Source organism: Chiroxiphia lanceolata, chromosome 11 (assembly GCF_009829145.1).
Source record: "Chiroxiphia lanceolata isolate bChiLan1 chromosome 11, bChiLan1.pri, whole genome shotgun sequence".
NCBI classification, from domain to species: Eukaryota; Metazoa; Chordata; class Aves; order Passeriformes; family Pipridae; genus Chiroxiphia; species Chiroxiphia lanceolata.
Genome location: NC_045647.1, coordinates 12,873,938 through 12,894,645, shown reverse-complemented (window position 1 = coordinate 12,894,645; position 20,708 = coordinate 12,873,938). Strand labels below are relative to the sequence as shown.

Genomic DNA, 20,708 nt, shown 5'->3' with positions numbered 1-20,708 from the left:
TAAGAAACATGGATCAGCAATGGGGCATGACGTGGTGGAACTGCCTTCAGAACTCACAACCGTGGGCATCTATAAAATTCCTTAAAGAATTATTCCCTCAGGAACTCACCAATATATCTTCATCTTCTGTGGGAAATTTCAACTTCAGATTCCCAGCAGCCACCAACACAGCCTTGACTGCTCTCATGCCATAGTCATAGTGGTACTGGGAGGAAAGCTGCTCTGAACAGAGCCTGTAGGTCATGACTATCTTCACTGACAAGGACTTAGCATTCAAAAATCCATATGAATAGAGTGAAATCTCTGCTATCAGAGCATAGTTAGGAACCATCATGGCTACTGTTCGGAAAAGAACCTGAAATATATACCCAAAGAAATATCTTTAAATAAGTAATTGAGAAATGGGAAGTAACTGAGAACTTTTACAGGTGTTGGATTAGTAGTAACCCCATCATGGCATTTCTAACTGAAAACAGTAACAGCATGTTCAACAGAGTAATGCTTAGTATGATGAGGTAAACTGTAGATAATTTAAAATAGTTACACTGGAAAGCAGTGGCCCGCAGAACATTTGGGAGCCAATTAAATAGAAGAATTATCAATATTTGCAGTTTGTGACTCCCTAGAAAGTTAATCTAAGATGCCATCAACATCCATCTCAATCTACAATCCAGTCCAGAAAAGACACTGCCTCTCCCAGTTTTTTTCCCTCACCAGTATCTCAAGAATGCAGTTTGCCCCTTGCATGGATACACCCAGCACAGCAGTAAGGAAGGAAAACATGGTCCATGGTAGGTGAGATGATACACTTCCTTTCCTTAAGCAAACTGCAGTTGGTGTGCTCCTCATGCTGCATCATCTCTGCTTTCAGTTAGCCAAGCCTCCTCAGTGAAACAGCTCTTATAGTCAAAACAATCACCTCAAAGGTCTTATTTCATCAGGTAATCTAAGCAAATTCATTCCATCTATTAAGTGTCACTCACTAACATCCCTTTTAAATAAGATTTTCATAAAGCATTTTTCCCAAAATACCTGTCCATCTTACAAAGTTAGTACCCAAACATTATAATCTATCCACAGCCTGACACTTGTCTTTGGCCTGGAAAAATAATAAGAAAAACACTAATAAACATGAGAAAATTAAATATATTTTGAATTCCTTAAAAAAGAGCAAAGTACTCAGGAGGAAAGAAAAAAAAACCAGGCTCAGTATGTGTAAATCTTATAACAGGTGTATGTTTATATTCCAGGTGGTCAAGTCTGGATTAGTACCAGCAATACACAGGTTCCCTCAATTTGTTTTTAAAAGTTCATTCTTAAGCAGAAGCAACTATTTTATTATTTTACCTTCAGATTATCTGGAAGTTCAGAACGTCCTGCATAACCTGGATTCATAGTAATAGCTATGAAACAGTTGGGGTTAAGCTTCAGCTCAGTTCCTTCAAAGAGAAACGTTTCTTGTTTTGTCTGGATGGCTCTCTGGATGCACAGGATCTGCTGGGCCACCACAGACAGTACTTCCAGTTCGATGCGATTGAATTCATCAAAACATGCCCAGGCACCTGATGAAGCCAAACCCTTGAAAAACTGCAAAGGAAGAAAGAGAGCAATAATATTGGTACAGAGCCTTAGAAGATTCAAAAGAAATTAAGAGTGTCATGTTGGAAGTTTAATTACACACATGCATAGACAATTACGATAATATCTAAGTCTGTTTAGATCATAGGTCTGTGATATACTGAAGAACAAAGTTTTTTCTTGGTTCTAAAGAAAGCTAAATCAGAAGATCCCAATCCCATGAACTCTTGTTTCTTTCAAGTTTTAATTAGCAATTTAATAGGATTTCATAAAGCACAGAAAATGTAGAGACCAGTATGAAGCATCCAGGGTGGCAGACCACAAGTGCCACATTTATTTAAGTGTCTCTGCAAAGTAGGGACCCTACAATTTTCATCCTAAAAATAAAATGCAAATTATATTTATTTTCTATTTACCTTTCCCATTGCCAGGTAATCAAGGCCATCAGAGCAGTTGAAGACAACACACTGAACAGCAAGGGCTTTAGCCAAATCTTTGGTGGTCTCTGTTTTACCTGTCCCTGCTGGACCCTCTGGCGCACCACCGAGGTTTAAATAAAAGGCTCCAATCTAAACCACAGAAATAGTTTATGGAAATTATACTCCAGCAAAGAAACTGCAGTAAATGATAGTGAGAAAAGCTGTATCTGAGATGACTTTGGTAACTTTCAGTTGTCAGGTTAGTTGAGGATAAACCAATACAATAATAAACACCTCTGCTAAGAGTCAGGGTACTAAAAAGTTACCAAACTTGTACTACTCTTAGGAACAATATCATCACAAGTGACTCCTTCTTCACTCAGGTTAGCAGCCTAACAGAACATCAGAAAAGTACTCTGTGTTCTCATAATCCACACAGCAATAAAATACTGGCTGTTTTTTCTATCTGCATTTTAAGAAAACCACATCCACAACAGAACAATCCGCAAATATTTCAGCCAGGTCGGTGGGCTGCCCAGGTTTGTTGTTACGAGTGAGTTTCACGTCCAGTATTCTACAGGAAGTAAAATCTTTGAAAACCTCATTTCAGCAGCAATAGCAGAGTCTGACAGCAGCTGTGAACCCTAAAAGTGTGGCTGTAATGAACAGTGGAAGGAACACTCAGTGGCACCGCTGGAAGGCCCTACCAGGGTGCGGTAACACCTGTCCGTGAGAGGAGTGATGACGAGGCGAGGGGAGTTCCCCAGATACTCGTAGGCATATTTGACGTTGCAGTTGATGATGCAAACACGGACGTTCTCAGATTGCCAATAATATCGCAGTTGTGCAAGCCACTGAAAGTCTGTCTCACTCTGCACACCTGATGAACACAGAGTTGAAAGCAGACATAAAAGACATTTTAGATAACTGGATCTTCTATTACGGCTAAATTTAGAACTGCTTTGAAATTATTAATGTTGGTGCTCATGTCTGATTGGTTAACTATTTTTCATTAACTATGTGGAAAGACACATGAGAAGAAAAGTGTTTTAAAAGATAATTACCATTTTCAATCATTTCCTTGATGACATCTCTAGCATGAACATCAATAGTAACCAAGGCACCCAGTGTAGTCCTTGTTTGCTTTGACAGTTTTCCTCTTACCAGCTCTACAATATCATTAAGTTGAAGCTGAAGTGTATCATAATAACCCTTTAAACCCTAGGAGAGAAAAGGTAATTTTGAAACTGTTTACACCACAGTTTCAAGTGTTCCAGACTTCTTCATGTTGACTAAATATTTTAACAGCGGTTGCTTATTAATCTATTCTCTTCAATTGTCATGTTTTTGCATCAACTTCTCTGTCATTCACAGTTATGCATTTATGTTGCAAAGCTATATTTTAATCTACGCTTGCTCTAAACAAGAATACTTGAATGAAGGGTGCAAGTACTTGAATGAAAGGTCTAAATCACTGTACATAAATTCATATATGTCAAACTCATGTACTCGTAATTTTTCAAATTTTATTTTGATTGTGGAAAAATACTTGATTAAGCAAAATACATCAGCTGAAACGAAACCTTAAGAAAGATTTAAAAAAATGTATGCATTACACAGTACCTCAGGTCCACTGCGAAGAACTTCATGTACCTCACTTGTCCAGTACATCTGAGACACACACAACACTACTTGTCCAGGCCACTCCAGAACCCACCGTTTTCTCTCAGTCTCTAAATATGCCTGAAAGAGTTAAATACAGTATACAAACATATATATGTGAATATATATTGTAATACAGAAGTATATAAGGTGATCCTATTAATATTCTTTGCTAAAAAATTATTATTTTTCTATTTGCAGCATCCAAAGAGACTTTTAAATGCTCTTTCTCCCTTAGATTTGCAATTTGTTATTCAGTAATTTTAAAGAATCTTGCAAATATCTTTCCATATCACATAAATATTCACAACTTGTCGAATTCATACAAAGAAACATATTCTGTCTAGTGATTTTCTTTTAGGAGGGAGAAAACACTTACAAGTGTTGCATGTCTAAATTGTAACTAAAGAAACCCAAATTATTTACATCAGGATATATCCCATAAACAGTGTTACTGTCAAACTTTTAAAAGAATTTGTATCCTGTTAATTCTTACTCAGACTAAACTCTTTCTTATGTCACCAGCCTATAAATACAAGTCACATTAACATGGTCCTGGCCCTGTAACTGCATTAACTCCTGTGCTGAGGAAGAATTTTAGAAAGCCAAGAGACAACCAAAAAACAAAGACAGGTGCTACAGTTATTTAATTATCACAAACCCCATACCATTCTTGATTTGTCAATAACATCACGTATAGTCTTCAGCATAATGTCTTCTACTTGAATTAACCACTTCTCCACTGCACCTCGAGCTTCAGAAGTAGAAATGTTTGAAATCAGTTGTACGCGCTCGCCTTCGGAACTACACATTCCTTTAATATCCAAATTGCGAAGGAAATCCAGCTTAGCAATGCCTTCAAAACACTTCTTCAAGTGAGGCTGAACTCTGAGAGGATCCTTGGTCTCTGACAGGATCTCCAACATTTCATCATTAGACAAGAAAAAGAAGCTAAAAAAAATTAGGAAAAAAAAAAAGAAAAAAGACAACTGCATTATCAAGCTACTTCTCAGACTGACCTTATTCACAACAAAATAAACATTCAGTATTTGTATTTTTTAAACAGCCAAAACTCATCCTACCGGGGAAAGAAGAGACGTTTTTTCTCAAGGTAAGCATTAAGCCCTTTCATGATTTTGTCTAGAAGCTCATTACTGGTCTGAAGCTTCTCTGTTAACCCTGGCAAGGAAGTAGCAACAAGAACCTGTAACGAACACATGCAAACTGTCAGTTCAATAAAATACTTCAAACAGTAGAAGTTAATCAAATAAGGAACAACGTGACTTTGTTCCTAGAAAGCCCAGGCAACTGATGTTGTAGTTCATTGTATATATTCTGAAAACAAAGCATCCCCACCCAAAAGAAAAAGTGAGAGAAGCTCCTGTTTCCTGCTAGTAATGGGCACTTCCCTTACCTTTGGGTCTTCAGCACAAAATTTCATAATCTCCCTCCAGAATCTATCCACAGTCTGGAAATGTCGCCCCTCTTCTGGCATCTGTTGCATAATATCCTCAGATGAAAAAATGGGTTCCAAATAAAGCCACTGTGCTTGTACCTTCAGCCAATCATCAATATTCTCCTGAATCTGAATTAAGCGACTTTCCCATTCCTTAATAAATATTTAAAGAATGTTATCTTGATATCTCCAAGCAAATAATGTTAGAGACAATAAATTCAAGAAAGGTAGACACTGGGGTATTCTAGTTCCCAAAGAGAAAAAATAATCATCTAACAATAAGCTAAATAAAAGAAAAAGATTTATATATATTTCACATACACAAAAGCCAAAGGAACTCAGCACTTTTACCTACTTGGAAACAAATTTTCTAAAATGCAGTTATCACTTTAGTGCTATCAACTTTTAGCAACTTAAAGGTCAAGCAACACCCAGGAAGCTACCAGTGACAAATTCTGTTTCATTTCCTCACAGCAAGGAGCTCTTGCAGCTGCATTACAGCAGGGACACCAGAATACCAGAAAGGCCACATTAAATCACAGGAGAGATCCAGCCAGTCCAGTATCCTTTCCCTAAAGTGGACAATAGCAGATACCTCTGTATCTGCTATCTGTAAGGGTAAATACTGCATTTGTACACTAAGCCTCCTTGAGCCTGAAGATTTCCTACATAAACCAACAAAGAACTGCAAAGCAACTCCAGCAGCTTCTCTCCTGTCACTAGTCATGGTGTGAGCACCACAAAGACTTGACCCAGGTGTAAAGTGCTCCCATCATTTTTCTGAGGCCTGATTAAAAAAATCTTCTCCCAGCCATTAAGAAGTTTCCTTGCTCAGGGAAAAACTGAGTCCAAGACTAATCTACTAAATGTTCTTATAAACAATAAGAGAAACATAATTTCCAGTTATTAAGACTGGAACAAGGTTAAAGACACTAATGGAAATGGTGATTTCGCAAAAGATGTGACAAAATAATCACATTCTCTTGGTTGCACTTGGACCTGAGTGGAAAAAGAAATACCAAAACAGAAATAAGGTGTGACTCACATAAACTCACAATATTCTTGCTGGAAAATCAATGACAGCATTTAATTCACAACTCAGACAATAAAATTGTAATACAAATGGTATACTCTTGCACAGTAGTTATCCTACAAATAAAAATGGTTGAAAAAATACTGATTGTACCCTGATTTCTTTGTCAAATGGTTTAATGAAAGGTGATCCTCTCATTGTCTGAGTTTTCATAATCTGGTCATCAAGGAGAGCCTGAATATCATCCACTGAAGACAGAATGTGAATACCAGTCTCACGATACAAATTTGTATTGAAGGAAATTGAATCCCAGACTTCCATCATGGTATGCATTGCTTTCTCCAAGGAAAATTCCTATTTAAAAGAAAATAGTTTGGTGTAGCCAGTGAATTGGTTTTTCCAACTCATTAATTCAATACATAAGTTTATCTAGCTGAATAAGCTCTTTTGCTCTAACAGCACAAGTTATGTATTGCTTTTCACACAGAAAGCAGGACACTTGGGAAATACTAACAATGTAACATGAGATACAAATGTTTACTTGCACATCATTATCATCTAATCATCATTAACATCTTATCATCTAATGGATTATCTAATCATTTAAGTCTCACCAAATCTCTTTTGCTGCCTAAGGGCAAAGACAAAAAATTCTAGTAAGTCATAAAGTATTCACCAAAAGACCAGATGTCATATTTGTCACTATGAAATCTCTGTGCTTACCTTGCTTGCACCCACACTTATAGCTGTAAACTCTTCCAAATGAGGACCTAGATTCTGCTTTAAAATTTTTCTCAGGGTAGTTCCAGCATCTGGGGTTAAATCATATCCTACTATATTTGACATCCGCTCCCAGTGACGATCTCTCATGCCAGGGTTACAAAAGACAGTCACAGTGGGAATATTCTCCTAATTCAGAAAAGACATTGATAAGGGAAAAATTGTCACATGAATAATTCCATAACTTTTTAATAATCTCTGATGTGCATTTAAAATTCTGCTGTAGTACTTGATGACATGAATTTTTTTTCTGAAAAGTGCAGATGGCTCCATTCAGTTATCCATTCCATTTCTAAATAATTATATTAGTTACTGAAGAGGAAATATACAACTATTAAGCACAGTCTTAGAAGAAAAGAGAAAATGAACAATTTTTCAGCTCTATTACGGCAAATTTTGTTTGCATGAGCATTAACATAGTGTCCTATTTCAAAATTTCCAACTGCATCCTCAAATGTTTCTTTGTACCCAAAAATTACTTTTATCCTGTACGTGTTCACTCATTAACAACTCACATTCCTAAAACCATAAAAAAAACCAAATCAATTTTATTAAAATAAATGGGACAGTACAATCTGGAAATGGTGATTCAGTGTGTGCTCGCTCTCTCTCTCTAATAATAGTCTCTGACACTGCATCATCTACCTGTACTGAGCACTGAATTTAGCATTTGTCCCTCAGCAACAGCTAATAACATCCTTCACTTTTTCTTACCTTAAACTCTTTAACCTGCTCCAGAACTGAAGAACACATTGTAAGAGTTGTATTAGCCTTTACTGCTTTTACTGTCTTCACTTCTTTGGGTCGTGCTGTCTTTTTCCTGTCCTGTGGCATTTTCTTCCTTTGTTGGAAGAGTTTTGTCACTTTATATAGCTCTCTATAAAACTCATCAAGCTCAGCCTCCATGCTTTCCCCATTTAGTTCCAAAAAGGTACCATCCATCCATCTGAGAAAAAACACAAGGTTAGAAGACAGAGTAACAAATGCATCCCACAAATATTTAACACTTGGTTTTGCAACACAAACAAGGTGTACAGTAATAGTTATTTAAATTAAAGCAAAGATCTTCTTTCCAATTATTGTCATTCTATGCAAAATTCTAATGTACAACTAAAGGTGGCTCAATCACACTCTTCTGTGTATTTGTGCAATTCTCTCAAGTCAGTCACATACTGAAACTGAGTAACTGCATGAACTGAGAAATATTTAAATTAACCTCTGGATAGAGATCAATATATGACATTTAAAATCACACTGGGTCTTGTATTTTCAAACCCCCCATACTTTCTAGCTATAGTATGTTATAACTCCTGAAGAGTGCAGGAAATGATAAACAATCTCACATAATTTAGATACAGAATACAGTTTTTGTGGTAGGATGTAGCCACCAGACAGCAATGCATTCGAGCCCCGTACACAGTATTTTGGGCAGCTGTTATGTTAAACACAGTTTTCATCAAATACAGTTTATAAGCCTTCTAATTGAACTTCTTCCTTTTCTGGTACACAGAACGTCTCATAACTCATTAAAATTTTTCTTCCTAATAAACTTCTTCCTCAGAGCTTGTCTTATTATAGGCTTCACTAGAATGACCAATACAGTCAGAACACAGTCTGAGATATGCTCCTTTGCTCCAGGCACATGGTGTGATTCTTGGGGGTATCCTGTGCAGGGCCAGGAGCTGGACTCAATGATTCTTGTGGGTCCCTTCCAACTCAGAACATCCTATGATTCTATGATTCCATGATTACATTTAAAAAAAAAATAAAGAAAAAAACTGACATTTTTTCTAGCTGAATTAAAAACAACAAACCTGCTATTGCTATTATATTTGGCTTCCTAAAAACATGTGTTGGCAAGAAAATGAATCCATATTCTATGTCTGACATGAACAGGACCAGCATGAGCATTTTTTTTCCTCACTCTCTGTCATTATAGTTGAATTACCTCTTTTCTGTTCGCTGCCATTTCAGTATCAGATTAAAGAGTTTCTGATATGGCTCTATCTCAGCTTTTACGTTGTTGAGGACTGGGAAGTCACTCGGTTTCCATCCGAGCAGAATCTCTTCATTGTTAATAAGAGCCACTGTTTCATCAGTGTCCTGTATGGTTTTCTGTAATGTCTTCACATCAGCCACATACTGAAATCAAATAATGGGATGACTTGAGAGAGAACTGAACTATGCTCTGTACAGTTATCAAAATAAGATATCAAAATATAATTAGCCTTCATATTAAAATTTTAGAAAATGTAAGTTAAAGACTTTTCTACTTATACTTGAGTAGATAAACCATGAAGAATCCAGATGAACACGATGAAAAGTGAAGTTGGTTTTCTCATTATTCAATTTTACAGTATTTTCAAGATATTTGAGCTTTAAAACTCACTGTTCTGGGAGGTAGGCACATGGTTTTTTATGGTCTCACATATCATAAGGGCAACTGGGATTTATTAGCTTAGGATTTCTGTTTTGTGCTTTGAAGTGTTTTGTTTTTAAGAAACAAAATTGCTTACTAAGCACAAATGCAGTATAATCCAATTAAAGTGCAAGACATGCTCTGGCAACTACAAAATACTGATAGAAATTCAGAAAGTTTTGGAGCCAGTGGTCTGCTCTTCATTAGCAGAACAAAAAAGTTTCAAGGTTCACAGAAAAAAGATACAAAATTGCTATCGAACACTCTTTCTGAACTGCTATTTTTTTCCCTTCAGTTCCTTGATATACCAAAAATAGGAAAGGAAATTCTAATTCCACTCAAGTTATTTGCAAATAATATCACTATGGCTAGAATTCCATGCTTTATACAAAAGTGTATTAAACACACAAAACATTTCTTTCCTTTTTAAACTGCTAATCAAACCTGTTGCATGCAATCCAGTTCTGAATATTCTTCTAATTCTGCCACAGAATCTGCCAGCTTGTCTAATTCCTCCCGCAGGTTATCACACTTCTGTAGTACTTCTTGCTCTCTGACACTTTTAGATTGTTCAATCAGCTACAAAACAATTGATTTTTTTAAAATGAAAAAAAAGCATTGCAAAGGTGTTTAATCCTTTCAGTGATTAACATACCCAGAACCATCTAAACACTTAGTACAAAGGCCTCCTTCAGCAATCAGACAAAAGATGGGAAAGTATTACTGAAAAAAAGAGAGAGAGATTCTCATCTTTGGGATTCAGTATTTTACTGCCAAAAAGAACACCTACAGTTGTTGAAAGCCATTCCTATCCAATATGTACCTACTGCTGTAAAAGGCAGAAATTCTAGAACACCAGACCAGTCTAAAGCACTGGGTCTGCACACAGAAGGGTTAGTTTGAAGGTACCAAACAAGACATCAACCAAGGGAGAGGAGTTTTTTTAAGACAAAGACACCCACCACCAGGCAAAGTTGTGAAGCAGACAAACAGAACTTCTCCAAAGGAGGAACCAGTCTTTTCCTTTTGTATTAGGATAAGAACTGACTCATATCTGAGAGCATAAAATGCAAATATAGAGACTCATGAAAACTTGATGTTCTTGTCCTCAAGCTCTATCACACTGCAGATCACTCAACAGCCAGCTATGGAGCAATACCTACTGAGAGTCAGATTCACTTTGTACTACCTTTTACATTAAAGAGTTAGAACAAGCACCATGGACTCTCTGCACAGAAGTAGAAAATTAATCTTACTGATTTATTGGGGATTAAAAAATGATTACATGCAAACAAAGTGTTTTACAGACCTAGCAGTCTCCCAAGCTGGGTATGTTTTCAGTCAGAGGTACATTTGCCACCCTTGGACATACTCCTTAGTACCTAAATAAGGCTTAGTAAAGCAAAATCCTTGATTGTGATATTTAAAAGATTGTGATTTTTTTTTAATGAAAAACAAATTAGTAATTATTAATTCTTAACAAAATTTAAAAGAAATTATTAAATCCATGCTAAATTACTATGGAGAGCCAAGAGAACACTAAAAGGCAAAAACTGCTAATCAAGATGAATGCACACAAGTGGAAGAAAAGTAATCTGTAGTCACACATAGAAAATGAGATGTTGAATATTTTCTATTAACAATTGCCACCTAAAAGACACTGTTCCCACTGTCCTTTTATTGACAGAACAAAATATCACTTAAATAAATGACTTCTTGTCCAGGCATTCAGTCTTCTTAAGGGCCTGGCAGTTACATTTTCAGTACTAGATAAGTTCAGTGTAGTGAATTTTCACCTTCCTATATATTACCTACTACTGACCACAAACAAACCAGGATAATAAGATTCACTGAAGCTTTTAAGCTACAATAACAGTTTGAAATTTTATCCACAAAAAGTCCTCTTTTGTTAGAAAAATCTGGAGATATGTTATTTATGCATGTCTAAGTTAGTATGTTATATGTGTATATACATTTAGTCTGCTGAGGAAACAAATAGCTAAAGCAGAGTGAGAAGTCTAAAAAGCCAAAATATACCAGCAACTAAGAAAATGCTCTTACATCATCATGCTCTTTAAAAATGAGGTTCATCTTCTTTGGCCATAATATAGCTGCTGTAATTAGTTCAAGGTCTTCAGGAGCAAACAAAAAAACATCTAAGAAGTAACTCATTCGCCGACAGCACTCCTATTAAAAAGAGATTTCATAAAGCTTTAGGTATCATAGGTCTGTTTAAAATATAGAGTAGGACAATATCACCTACAAAGATAAAATAGAAACCAAGATTTCATGAACTTTCAGAATTCAGAGCTACTTCAGCAATATTAGCATTCAGAATATATGTATGATATGATTAAAATCACTGCCTTGTCATGAGCTTGTTTCTCTAAATATTACTCCTGCAGTCTGTAAGTCTACATGCAAAAATCCTAATATTATTAAAAACAGAAAAAAATATAATTTTTGCAGATATAAACATAATGTGTTATATTTATAGACCCATTACCATAACAGAAAATCTGATACATATTCACATACACAAACTGTTGGTAATGTAACATCATCTATATTCTGCTCAAAGAGTAAATTGGGGTTTATGTGTTCAAAATCATGACTGTTTTTACACATAAAATGCTCTTGATTCTCGTCTGTTACATTTTCACAAATAGATTTTTAAGCAGCCCTGAAGTCTCCAGGTACAAACAATAAACTGTGTGTTTTACAATCTGCAATGATTTATTAAAAGCTACATTTCCTCCCTGACATGCAGAACATATGGGAATAGGAATAAGAAGCAAAGGCATATGGCAAAGAATGAGCTGGACTTCTCACTTCTGCCTGAAATAAAACTGAGATTATTCATACATGCAGCATGATCAAAAGAGACTGCACTCCAGAATGAATTCTCTGTTTGTATAGGCCAGCATGTCTGACAAAAGATTAAAAATAAAAGGATAGCCACTTACCTTGCCCCTTAGCACCAGGTCTGGAATGTCTTTGGTTTTGACCTGCTTTGTGTAATCTATTGTTTCCACCATTTCTTCTGTTGTCTCAGGAACTTTTAATGCACGTTCCTTAATTGTTTCAAATTCACTGCATATCCTGTAGATTCGTTTTACATAAAGTACCAACATTTTAAGATTTTAGTTTGACTGGGTTCAAGTTCAGCTTTAATGGAATTAAAAGTTCAATTTACTTCTGTAAGTATTATCCACACACAAACTCCTTTATCTGTGAAACTTAAAAGGGAATATGACCAAGTCAGTCTAGAAAAATACTATTTACTGAATTGCAATAATTGCTTTGTTTGGGTTTTGGGGTATCCTTCTGCAATAAATGCTTTGGTTTCCTGTTACTAGGAAATGAACTTTAGAAAAGTATCGTTAGTGTACACACAAACACTTTCCTAGTAAATATTTTGTCATTTTGGTAATGTGGAATCACTATAAAACTTGACCAAAAAATTTCATAAGAGTTTACTCCTTACTTAACCCATACCTGCAAATTAACCCCCTTAATTGACATCCTATGACAAGTTCACCCATGTAGAGGATGAAGGGAAGGCAGGGGATATAATTTTTCTTGATTTTAGTAAGGCTTTTGACACTGTCCCTCACAGAATCCTTCTAGACAAGTTATCCAGCTGTGGGGTGAGTGGGTTCATGGTGTGCTGGATGAAGAACCGACTAAAGTGCAGAGCTCAAAGGGTTGTGGTAAATGGGGTTACATCTGGCTGGCAACTGTCACCAGCAGTGCTCCTCAGGGTGCACTTCTGGGGCCAGTTAAGTCCAATATATTCACCAATGATTTGGATGCAGGAGTTGAATGGACCACAAGCAAGTTTGCTGATCATACAACTGCAAGGTGTTGCAGGCTCTCTAGAAGGATGAGAGTCACTGCAGAGGGGATCTAGAAAGATTGATGCATTTGACTGTGATCAGTGGGGTGAAATATAACAAGTTGAAACGGCAGATTCTGCACTGAGGATGGAGTAATAAATGGGGAGGTGTGGTTTGAGAGCAGCCCTGCAGAAGTATCTATCACGAAGTAAGAGAGTCTAACTAGTCTTTCCTTTGACAGTGCAGTAGTACTGTAGTTCACACTAAAAAATCCAGAACATTAGTGAAGTCCTTTGATCTTTTAGCTCCTCCATGATCCAGGTCTATTAGTATGTTCTCCTACCCATTTTTGAGACTAAAACATTAGAAAATTCCAACAGGTGGTGTAACTGGCATGAGATCATTATTTAGCCAAGAGTCTTCATTAAACAGAAGTATGGTATCTTCACATTTCTTCTACATGTTTCTACTATGTATTTAACACATACAGCATCCACAGGTAGAAAAATTCTACTTACTTTTCATTTTCCTCTCTGTAATTTGCAACTAATTTGTCCAGAAGCATTTTTCCAAAGCTGTTTGCTCGATTAGCCAAACCTTGCTTTAAATCCTCACAACTCAAGTAGATCATAGGGAAATAAAACGTCTCTGGTAAACTCATGATTTCCTTCTTGAGGGTGAAGAATTCATCTATGAACTTCAGAAAAACATTAGGCTTTACACTTCAGAGTTGTTGTTTAAGTACTTGGCTACATGAGTAAGTATTAGACATTGAAGAAAATAAATAATATTTTCTTCTATTTACCACAGATTTTTCTGGGGGAAAAAATCACTTACAGTGTACATTTGTAGGTAGTCCACATTACTTTTAGATAAAGGCTAAGCACCTGTTATTCTCTGTTCCCCTTTTTATGATTGCTGTATGTATAGCAAAAATTGTATATAAAATGTAGAATTAGAACTTACAGCAGTATATTCATCAAAACTGTGTTGTTCTGCTTCAAATCTTTCTATCTGTGCCTCTGCAGTTCCATCTACAAGCCAGCCATACCTTTCAACTACAATTCAATTATAGTGTATCAATATTATTAAAATGGCAGCAAGTTACTTATTACAAAGAAGTGACACAGTTACTTGCACACTCTTCTGTCACTCACCGTAGCTTTCAAAATGTTCCTTTGGGCCTTCTAAGTTGTCCCTGATAGATTTTTTCAGGGTGGATGTGGCCCATTGCACAACGTGCTTTGGAAGCTCAGCGTCCACAGTGGCAGTGGCCCCTGTCAGCCACGAACGGATCGTTTGGACGTTCTAATGGAAGGGCAAGTTTTGGTTACTTACATTTTAAAAAGCAATGCAAGGACAGATGTATTTTAAAAGTAAGTTGCAATCTGCAGAAGACACTATCAGAAAAGTATGAGACCCTAATCATGACCAAGGTGCTTCTTACACATGTAGAATGACTCTTCCTGATGAAAAAAGATGGACAGGAAACGTGTAAAAGGGAAAAAAAATAAACTATCCAACCTTACATACAATTAAATTATATCATATTTGCAAATATACAAAATCAAACCCAAAACACTTCTCTGAAAGTACCATCACGTATGACTGAAGAACAATACTCAGTTCACAGGAATACATCCAAAGCCCCCAGAAAGGCTCTCTTCTCTGGAGTCACAGACAGGTTCTCAAGACATCAATCTATCAATATTGTATGCATTAGCTTTTAGAGATTTGAAGATTTTCTTTTTCTTAGAAAGAAAAGGAATATCAACACTAATTTTCCTTGTCTTTCTCTGGGGATCTTAAACATTAATGCTAATTTACTGTAAATCATCACACATATACTTAAGGTTATTATCATTGCAGATCCAAGCAGCAGGTTAAATCAATCAGTGGTACAGGCACCAATTTTTTATGAACAAGGAATTACAAAATGAGTTTCAGAGTCTGGAATGCTGCTGGGCATCAAGATTCATGATGTGACCTGTAGAATGCTCGTGGAAAATAAATACCACGAGTTGCATTCTGCTCCCGTTGCCATGGTAGTCAGACTCCTAAATCACTAATATTTTCACATATTGAGCAACTTAACAATTACATATTTAAATAAAGATAAAAGCACACCTGGAGAGTCTCTCCTATACAATCTACTACAAACAAAATTGATTCTTCTAAGTCTTTAAAGCTTGGATAAAACTCAATATTATTTTCTTCAAGAGTCAAGTCCATCTTAAATAAAGGCAGACAACTTCTGTCTTCAGGATCAAAAAGTTTCACAAAAGCTTCAGTGGTTCTTCCCAGTAATTCTTTCAGCTAGGTAATAACATAGATCACCAGTTAGTTGACAGAAAAAAGGCCCATCCCATGTTCCATTCATGCAGTAAGACAGGATTTCCATTAATTTTAGTACTTCTGGTCTGATTCATGGATAACTGAAACAGTGTGACTTTTTCTAATAACTCCAGTGAGCATTATCCCAACCCTTAAAGGATGTAAACCAATGAACAAGTAAACATTTCAGTAAAGCCCAGGCATTGCTGCAACATTAAGTCTATTACTAACACATGCTTTAAGTAGAAAGGAAATATCTGGAAAGCATTTTCCTCTGACTTTTTTTTTAAATGACAAGGATTTGATTAGACTATTGTTCCATTATTTTTCTACAAAGTTACTAGTGGTTTAATTCCATTAAGTTTATAATGGAGAGGAAAGTTATTTACCTGATTAGACATAAGTATAGACACACAGTTGTAGAAAGAGTCAACCTGATCCAGCTTTACACCATCCAAGGCCTCCTTCTGAGAAAAGAGCTCGACAGCTCTTTGATACCATGTACTCATTATGTCCTCTTCTGCTTTAGAACAGCTTAGAGATGCATCAGTTCTAAAAGATCTATAGTCAGTTGGTCCTTTCAATCTAGAAAAGAAAGTTACAGGTAACTTTATAAACAAAATTTAAAAAAAACAAACATGGAGTAAAGTAACAATAGTAAATATTGTATTAAAAACCCATTCTTTTTTTAGCAGAAAGCACAGTGGGAACCTAAGCATCACTTTGGTAGACTATGGGAAGTAAAAAAAACATCCCAAACTCCAGGACCTACAGAAGAGCTACCAGAAAAAATAATGAGGAAAATATAGTGAAAATTATCTTTTTGAAAACAGTGCAAATTTGAAGTTCCAAGACTAAACATAAAATCCAACTGATGAAAACCAGGAAGAAATCTGATATACAGGGTTAACACAGAATTCCCTACACATGATAATACTACTATGAGAAGTTGATTTTTTTAAATGCTATAACTTCTCTGGGGATCACAGTATTAGGAATAAGTAAATAATGAGGAGACCTTTACAGAATCAAAGGTAAAATATAAATCTAAAAGGTTGATACTACCAGCAACTTAAGCACCAATAAAACATGTAACAGAAAGGAGAAAATTCATGTGTCATAACATAAAGTAACTTACTCAAAGTACATTAAATGACACAAAGAAATTTGTTATATAAACTCCCCTGTGATAAATAACAGAATTGAACAAACTCATCTTTGCCAGTTTCAAAAACCTATATGGATTAATAATTCAGCAGAACAGACTTTACCTGGAACTAGAGAAATCCACTACAAGGAAGGAAGAGAATGTTGCATAACCAAAATCCAGGAGAGTTTTCATTGTGGGGTGGACAGTGTGCAAGCTGGAAAGGATTTGATTTTTTGCTTTGATAAAGCTCTTATGCCACGAACTAGAAAAATCCAGGCCTCTGAAAAAAAAACACCAAAACCCAACCACAACAAACAAACAAACAAAAATTAAGAGCTCAAGCAATACTTGAATAAAATATTTTTATATATAAAAAGTAGTATTAAAAAGCTTATTCCCTAATTTGAATAGTTACTTAAATGCCACACACACATCCTCACTATGACACGGTGGAAGTTATAAAGATACTGTCTGATCAAACCTGTTTTATCTTCATGGTATTTTCAGATCACCTGCTCTTCCAAAAGTTCTGTAGATGCAAACTCCTAACTTCACCACCTGCAATCAGGAAGCCTTTATCATCAATACTCTGAGAGCACACATTCTGATGCTCCAGAAAAATTGTACAATTCAGGTATTTATACTCTGTCTACCTGAATTCCTCTTCTGTTTTGGGAGAGTATAATAGGTTTGCCTTCGGTCTCAAGGTTTTATCTCATAACACCAAAGTCACACGAGCCCTTGGCATTACATGCAGTTTCAGCATGTCAGAGTACAGTACAACACTGCTGTCTGCCACAGAACTGCCCTGCACACACACACACCATGCCAGAGGCAGCTGCAATCTCACTTTAGCGTCTGGGCACTTGGAGTCAGAAGAAGTTTCATTTGCAGTCATTAGTGTGGCTCTGTGTAACTGTAACAACAGTAATAAAACACTACCAGTGCTAAAACTTCATGGAGCATTCAGATAAGAGATGCTGAAACACAGGATCCTCTTCAGATAGAAAATTTGCCACATTAAGGGACTCTAGAATTAATATTGTGCCATAACTCTGTCCGTGCAGCTCAACAAGAATTTCACTCATGCAACTCAGTGTGTTTTGCCAGTAGGTTATTTGCTAGCTTAGTCCACTCACAGAGGTAACAAAGGCAAAGGTGCCTCCTCTTCCTCTTCAAGTCCTTCTACATCTGGTTTAATAAGAGCTCTTCGCACTAAGGAAAATAATAAATACATGAACCTTAGAAGAAAATGATGCCATTCTCAACAGGCACTGCACTTCCTTGGTCTTTCTCCAGGCTGAGCCAAGTACATAGGAGGATGAAGAGGTAACTGTGTCACCCTAGTCTTCAAAACACATTCTCACTAAGGTAACTCAAAATCATTCCTTCTGCTAAATATCTGTACAGATTCAGGTGGCATAACTCCAACTCTGTCCCCTCTTCATGAAGGTTTTCAGACAGATTCGTGTTTAAATAATTAAATACTTTCTTAAGCCCTTTCTTTGCTGAGGGATGGTCAGGAGGGGATCAGGCACCACGATGTTCAGAGCACCTGAACAGTGCTCTTAGTTGTGTGGTTTAGTTTGAGGTAGTCCTACAAGTAGGAGCACAGAGTTAGACTCTGATTCTTATGGGCCCCTTCCAAACTGAGATATTCCAGGACTGTAAGAATTTATGGCAACTTTTTTAAACAAAATTACAGTGAGATACTATAGCTATATACTATAACAGATGACATTACAAAGAAGTTAGTCCCATGATAAATTATGTATTTTTTAATCTGCATTTTTAAAAATATCCACTAAAATATTGACAAAATTTGGCTGAATTTCAGACTTTGGATACTATAAATGTAAATACAAAAAAATTAATACATGATTTCAAGGGAAAACACTTTAAAAATTCCAGTTCATTAACCTTTTTAAAAGGTTTTAAAACTGAAGTTGTATGAGTGATATCTGAAAATAGTAATTATCTTTGCAGATTTTTATTGCAAGCTTCCTCATGCATCAAAACTACCATCAGAAAACTCATGGATGTGTTTGTGAATGAACAGCTTAAGAAAAGCTTCTGTTCCTGAAGAGGGAGAAAGAATCACTAGTACATAAAAAGTTTCTACTTTCTTTAGCAGCAAACAGTGATACATTCTTGCAGCAAATTAACTAAACAGGTTAAAGACTTAATGAAATAATGTCATCAACATTCAACCTTTCTGACATGAAGTCTACAGGTGCCTGAACTGTACCTTCAGCTGGTTAACTTTTTCCTGGTCTGAATAAAATAAGCAAGTTCTGCCTTAAACATTACAGCCAACACACAGCTGATGAGGCAGAGAAAGACAAATCAGTAGTTAATTACAACGATGATGCCTGATTGAAAGAACAAACTAGAAAAAATATTTTCAGTGAGAGAATATGGAACAGCTTGTAATATATATACTAACACTAATATAAGTACTGAGTAATTTGTGGTACTTACACACACATCTTTTCATGCTCTTTTCATAATCCCTTACTATCTCCCCTAAAAGCTCTTGAGTGAGCAGCTCTCTGTCTTTGCCCTCCATAAGTGACCGTGGCACCAAGGCGAGCATGGACCTGAGCCAGTGCTGCTGGATGGGAACCACCGGATTGCTCTGCACACGCTGCTTCATGAAGAGGTAATCTGCCTGAAAGGACAATATTGACAGAGCTCTAATAATTGGCTATGTAAATATTTTTGTGTTGGGCTTGACAAAAGTCTCTTTTTATTCACAGCTTTATATCCATAAGGGCGGGTGACTTAATCTAATCTTTTCAGTATTCACTGACTAATGCACTGAAATCTGCTCTGTGGCTGGTAAAATGGTTCCTCTGTCTCAATGTTTAAATACAAAATATTGTACTTGTTACTATGGCATTTTCCTTGGTTCTCTGCTGAAGTTTATGGCTGACAATAAAGCAGTTCAAGGTTAAGGTTATTGTTCTTTGGACAAACATTTATCTGGTAAAAAAATGTGGACAAACACCCCCCCCCCCCGCAAGGGGAGTGGGTCTTGGCCAAAGAAAAAGGTATTTATGCTTTTGACTGACAGCTTTGTTATAAAAAAAAAAGGGATCTGAATCTCTACATCTACAGACTGAGTTTATCTAACATAGGCCAGGAAAAATTGGTGTTACCTTAAGCTACTTAATATAAATATTTCAATACTGATTTGGGTTTACAGTTGCTCTCAGGGACTAAGTCTTACTTTAAAAGCTATGCACAAATTTCAGGACTAGTGCCTGTTCCTCAAATCAGGGGAACGATGTCAAAGACTAGTTTTTGTACAGGCTAAGGTACAAAACTCAACTGAAATAATTCTGTAGCCTGTTAGATTTTTTTCTTAAGTAATGTCCTTCAGCTAAGGCTAAATTAATTATTGATAGACACGCTTTCTGTAACAGAAAAATACTTTTCTTCTACTGGACCACAAGACAAGACTCCTATTTTGCTCCCATTCCTCTTTTCCCCACCACAATTACCTTTTCCTGTTTAATCACCATTGATTCCATAAAACATGCTCAACCCCTCTGAATAGAGATCATTCACTCTCCTACTCCAAAAAAAAACAGACAAAAGAATTTAACTCACTCTTTGTTGGTCTTCCTCATTGTTCACCTGTATAAAAAGCAACAGAAAATTGTTATGTATTCAGAGCATATAAACAAAAACATCAGACATATAAAATATAACAAATATTATTCCTAAACAGAGACTTTATTCTGTAGGTATATAAGTGACATTTCAATGGGACTACCTGAGTATATAAATATGTTTATGAACTACTAAGGAATAAGATAAGTATCTTTACATAAATTCTGAGAAGTAAAATAAGTGCCCCAATAACAAAGAACTAAATAGGTGACACTTAAAATATTAAAGAAATACTTTCTCACAATGGAAGGCAGTTCTGGAATAGGAGGTGCAGGATCTCTGTGAGATGTTTCTTCCATGGTTTTGTCACAGACTTTAAGAGCTCGATCAATTCTAAAGTAAAACATAAAATCAGAAGTG

The 20,708-nt window shown here is 36.1% G+C and overlaps 1 protein-coding gene across 1 annotated transcript in view; it reads right to left on the bottom strand.

Annotated features, from left to right (window-relative positions):
• DNAH12 (dynein axonemal heavy chain 12) overlaps nt 1-20,708 on the bottom strand; it is a 60,119-nt gene that overhangs the window by 37,268 nt on the left and 2,143 nt on the right. Inside the window, 26 exon segments of the mRNA XM_032699095.1 lie at nt 110-355; nt 1,348-1,587; nt 1,995-2,147; nt 2,705-2,877; nt 3,062-3,218; nt 3,621-3,740; nt 4,328-4,610; nt 4,742-4,863; nt 5,074-5,268; nt 6,302-6,502; nt 6,872-7,057; nt 7,643-7,874; nt 8,877-9,070; nt 9,792-9,926; nt 11,409-11,534; nt 12,314-12,449; nt 13,705-13,883; nt 14,153-14,244; nt 14,344-14,494; nt 15,314-15,502; nt 15,910-16,105; nt 16,792-16,950; nt 17,810-17,885; nt 19,152-19,341; nt 20,286-20,312; nt 20,591-20,681. Of these exon segments, the coding sequence (XP_032554986.1) occupies nt 110-355; nt 1,348-1,587; nt 1,995-2,147; nt 2,705-2,877; nt 3,062-3,218; nt 3,621-3,740; nt 4,328-4,610; nt 4,742-4,863; nt 5,074-5,268; nt 6,302-6,502; nt 6,872-7,057; nt 7,643-7,874; nt 8,877-9,070; nt 9,792-9,926; nt 11,409-11,534; nt 12,314-12,449; nt 13,705-13,883; nt 14,153-14,244; nt 14,344-14,494; nt 15,314-15,502; nt 15,910-16,105; nt 16,792-16,950; nt 17,810-17,885; nt 19,152-19,341; nt 20,286-20,312; nt 20,591-20,681 (4,249 nt within the window).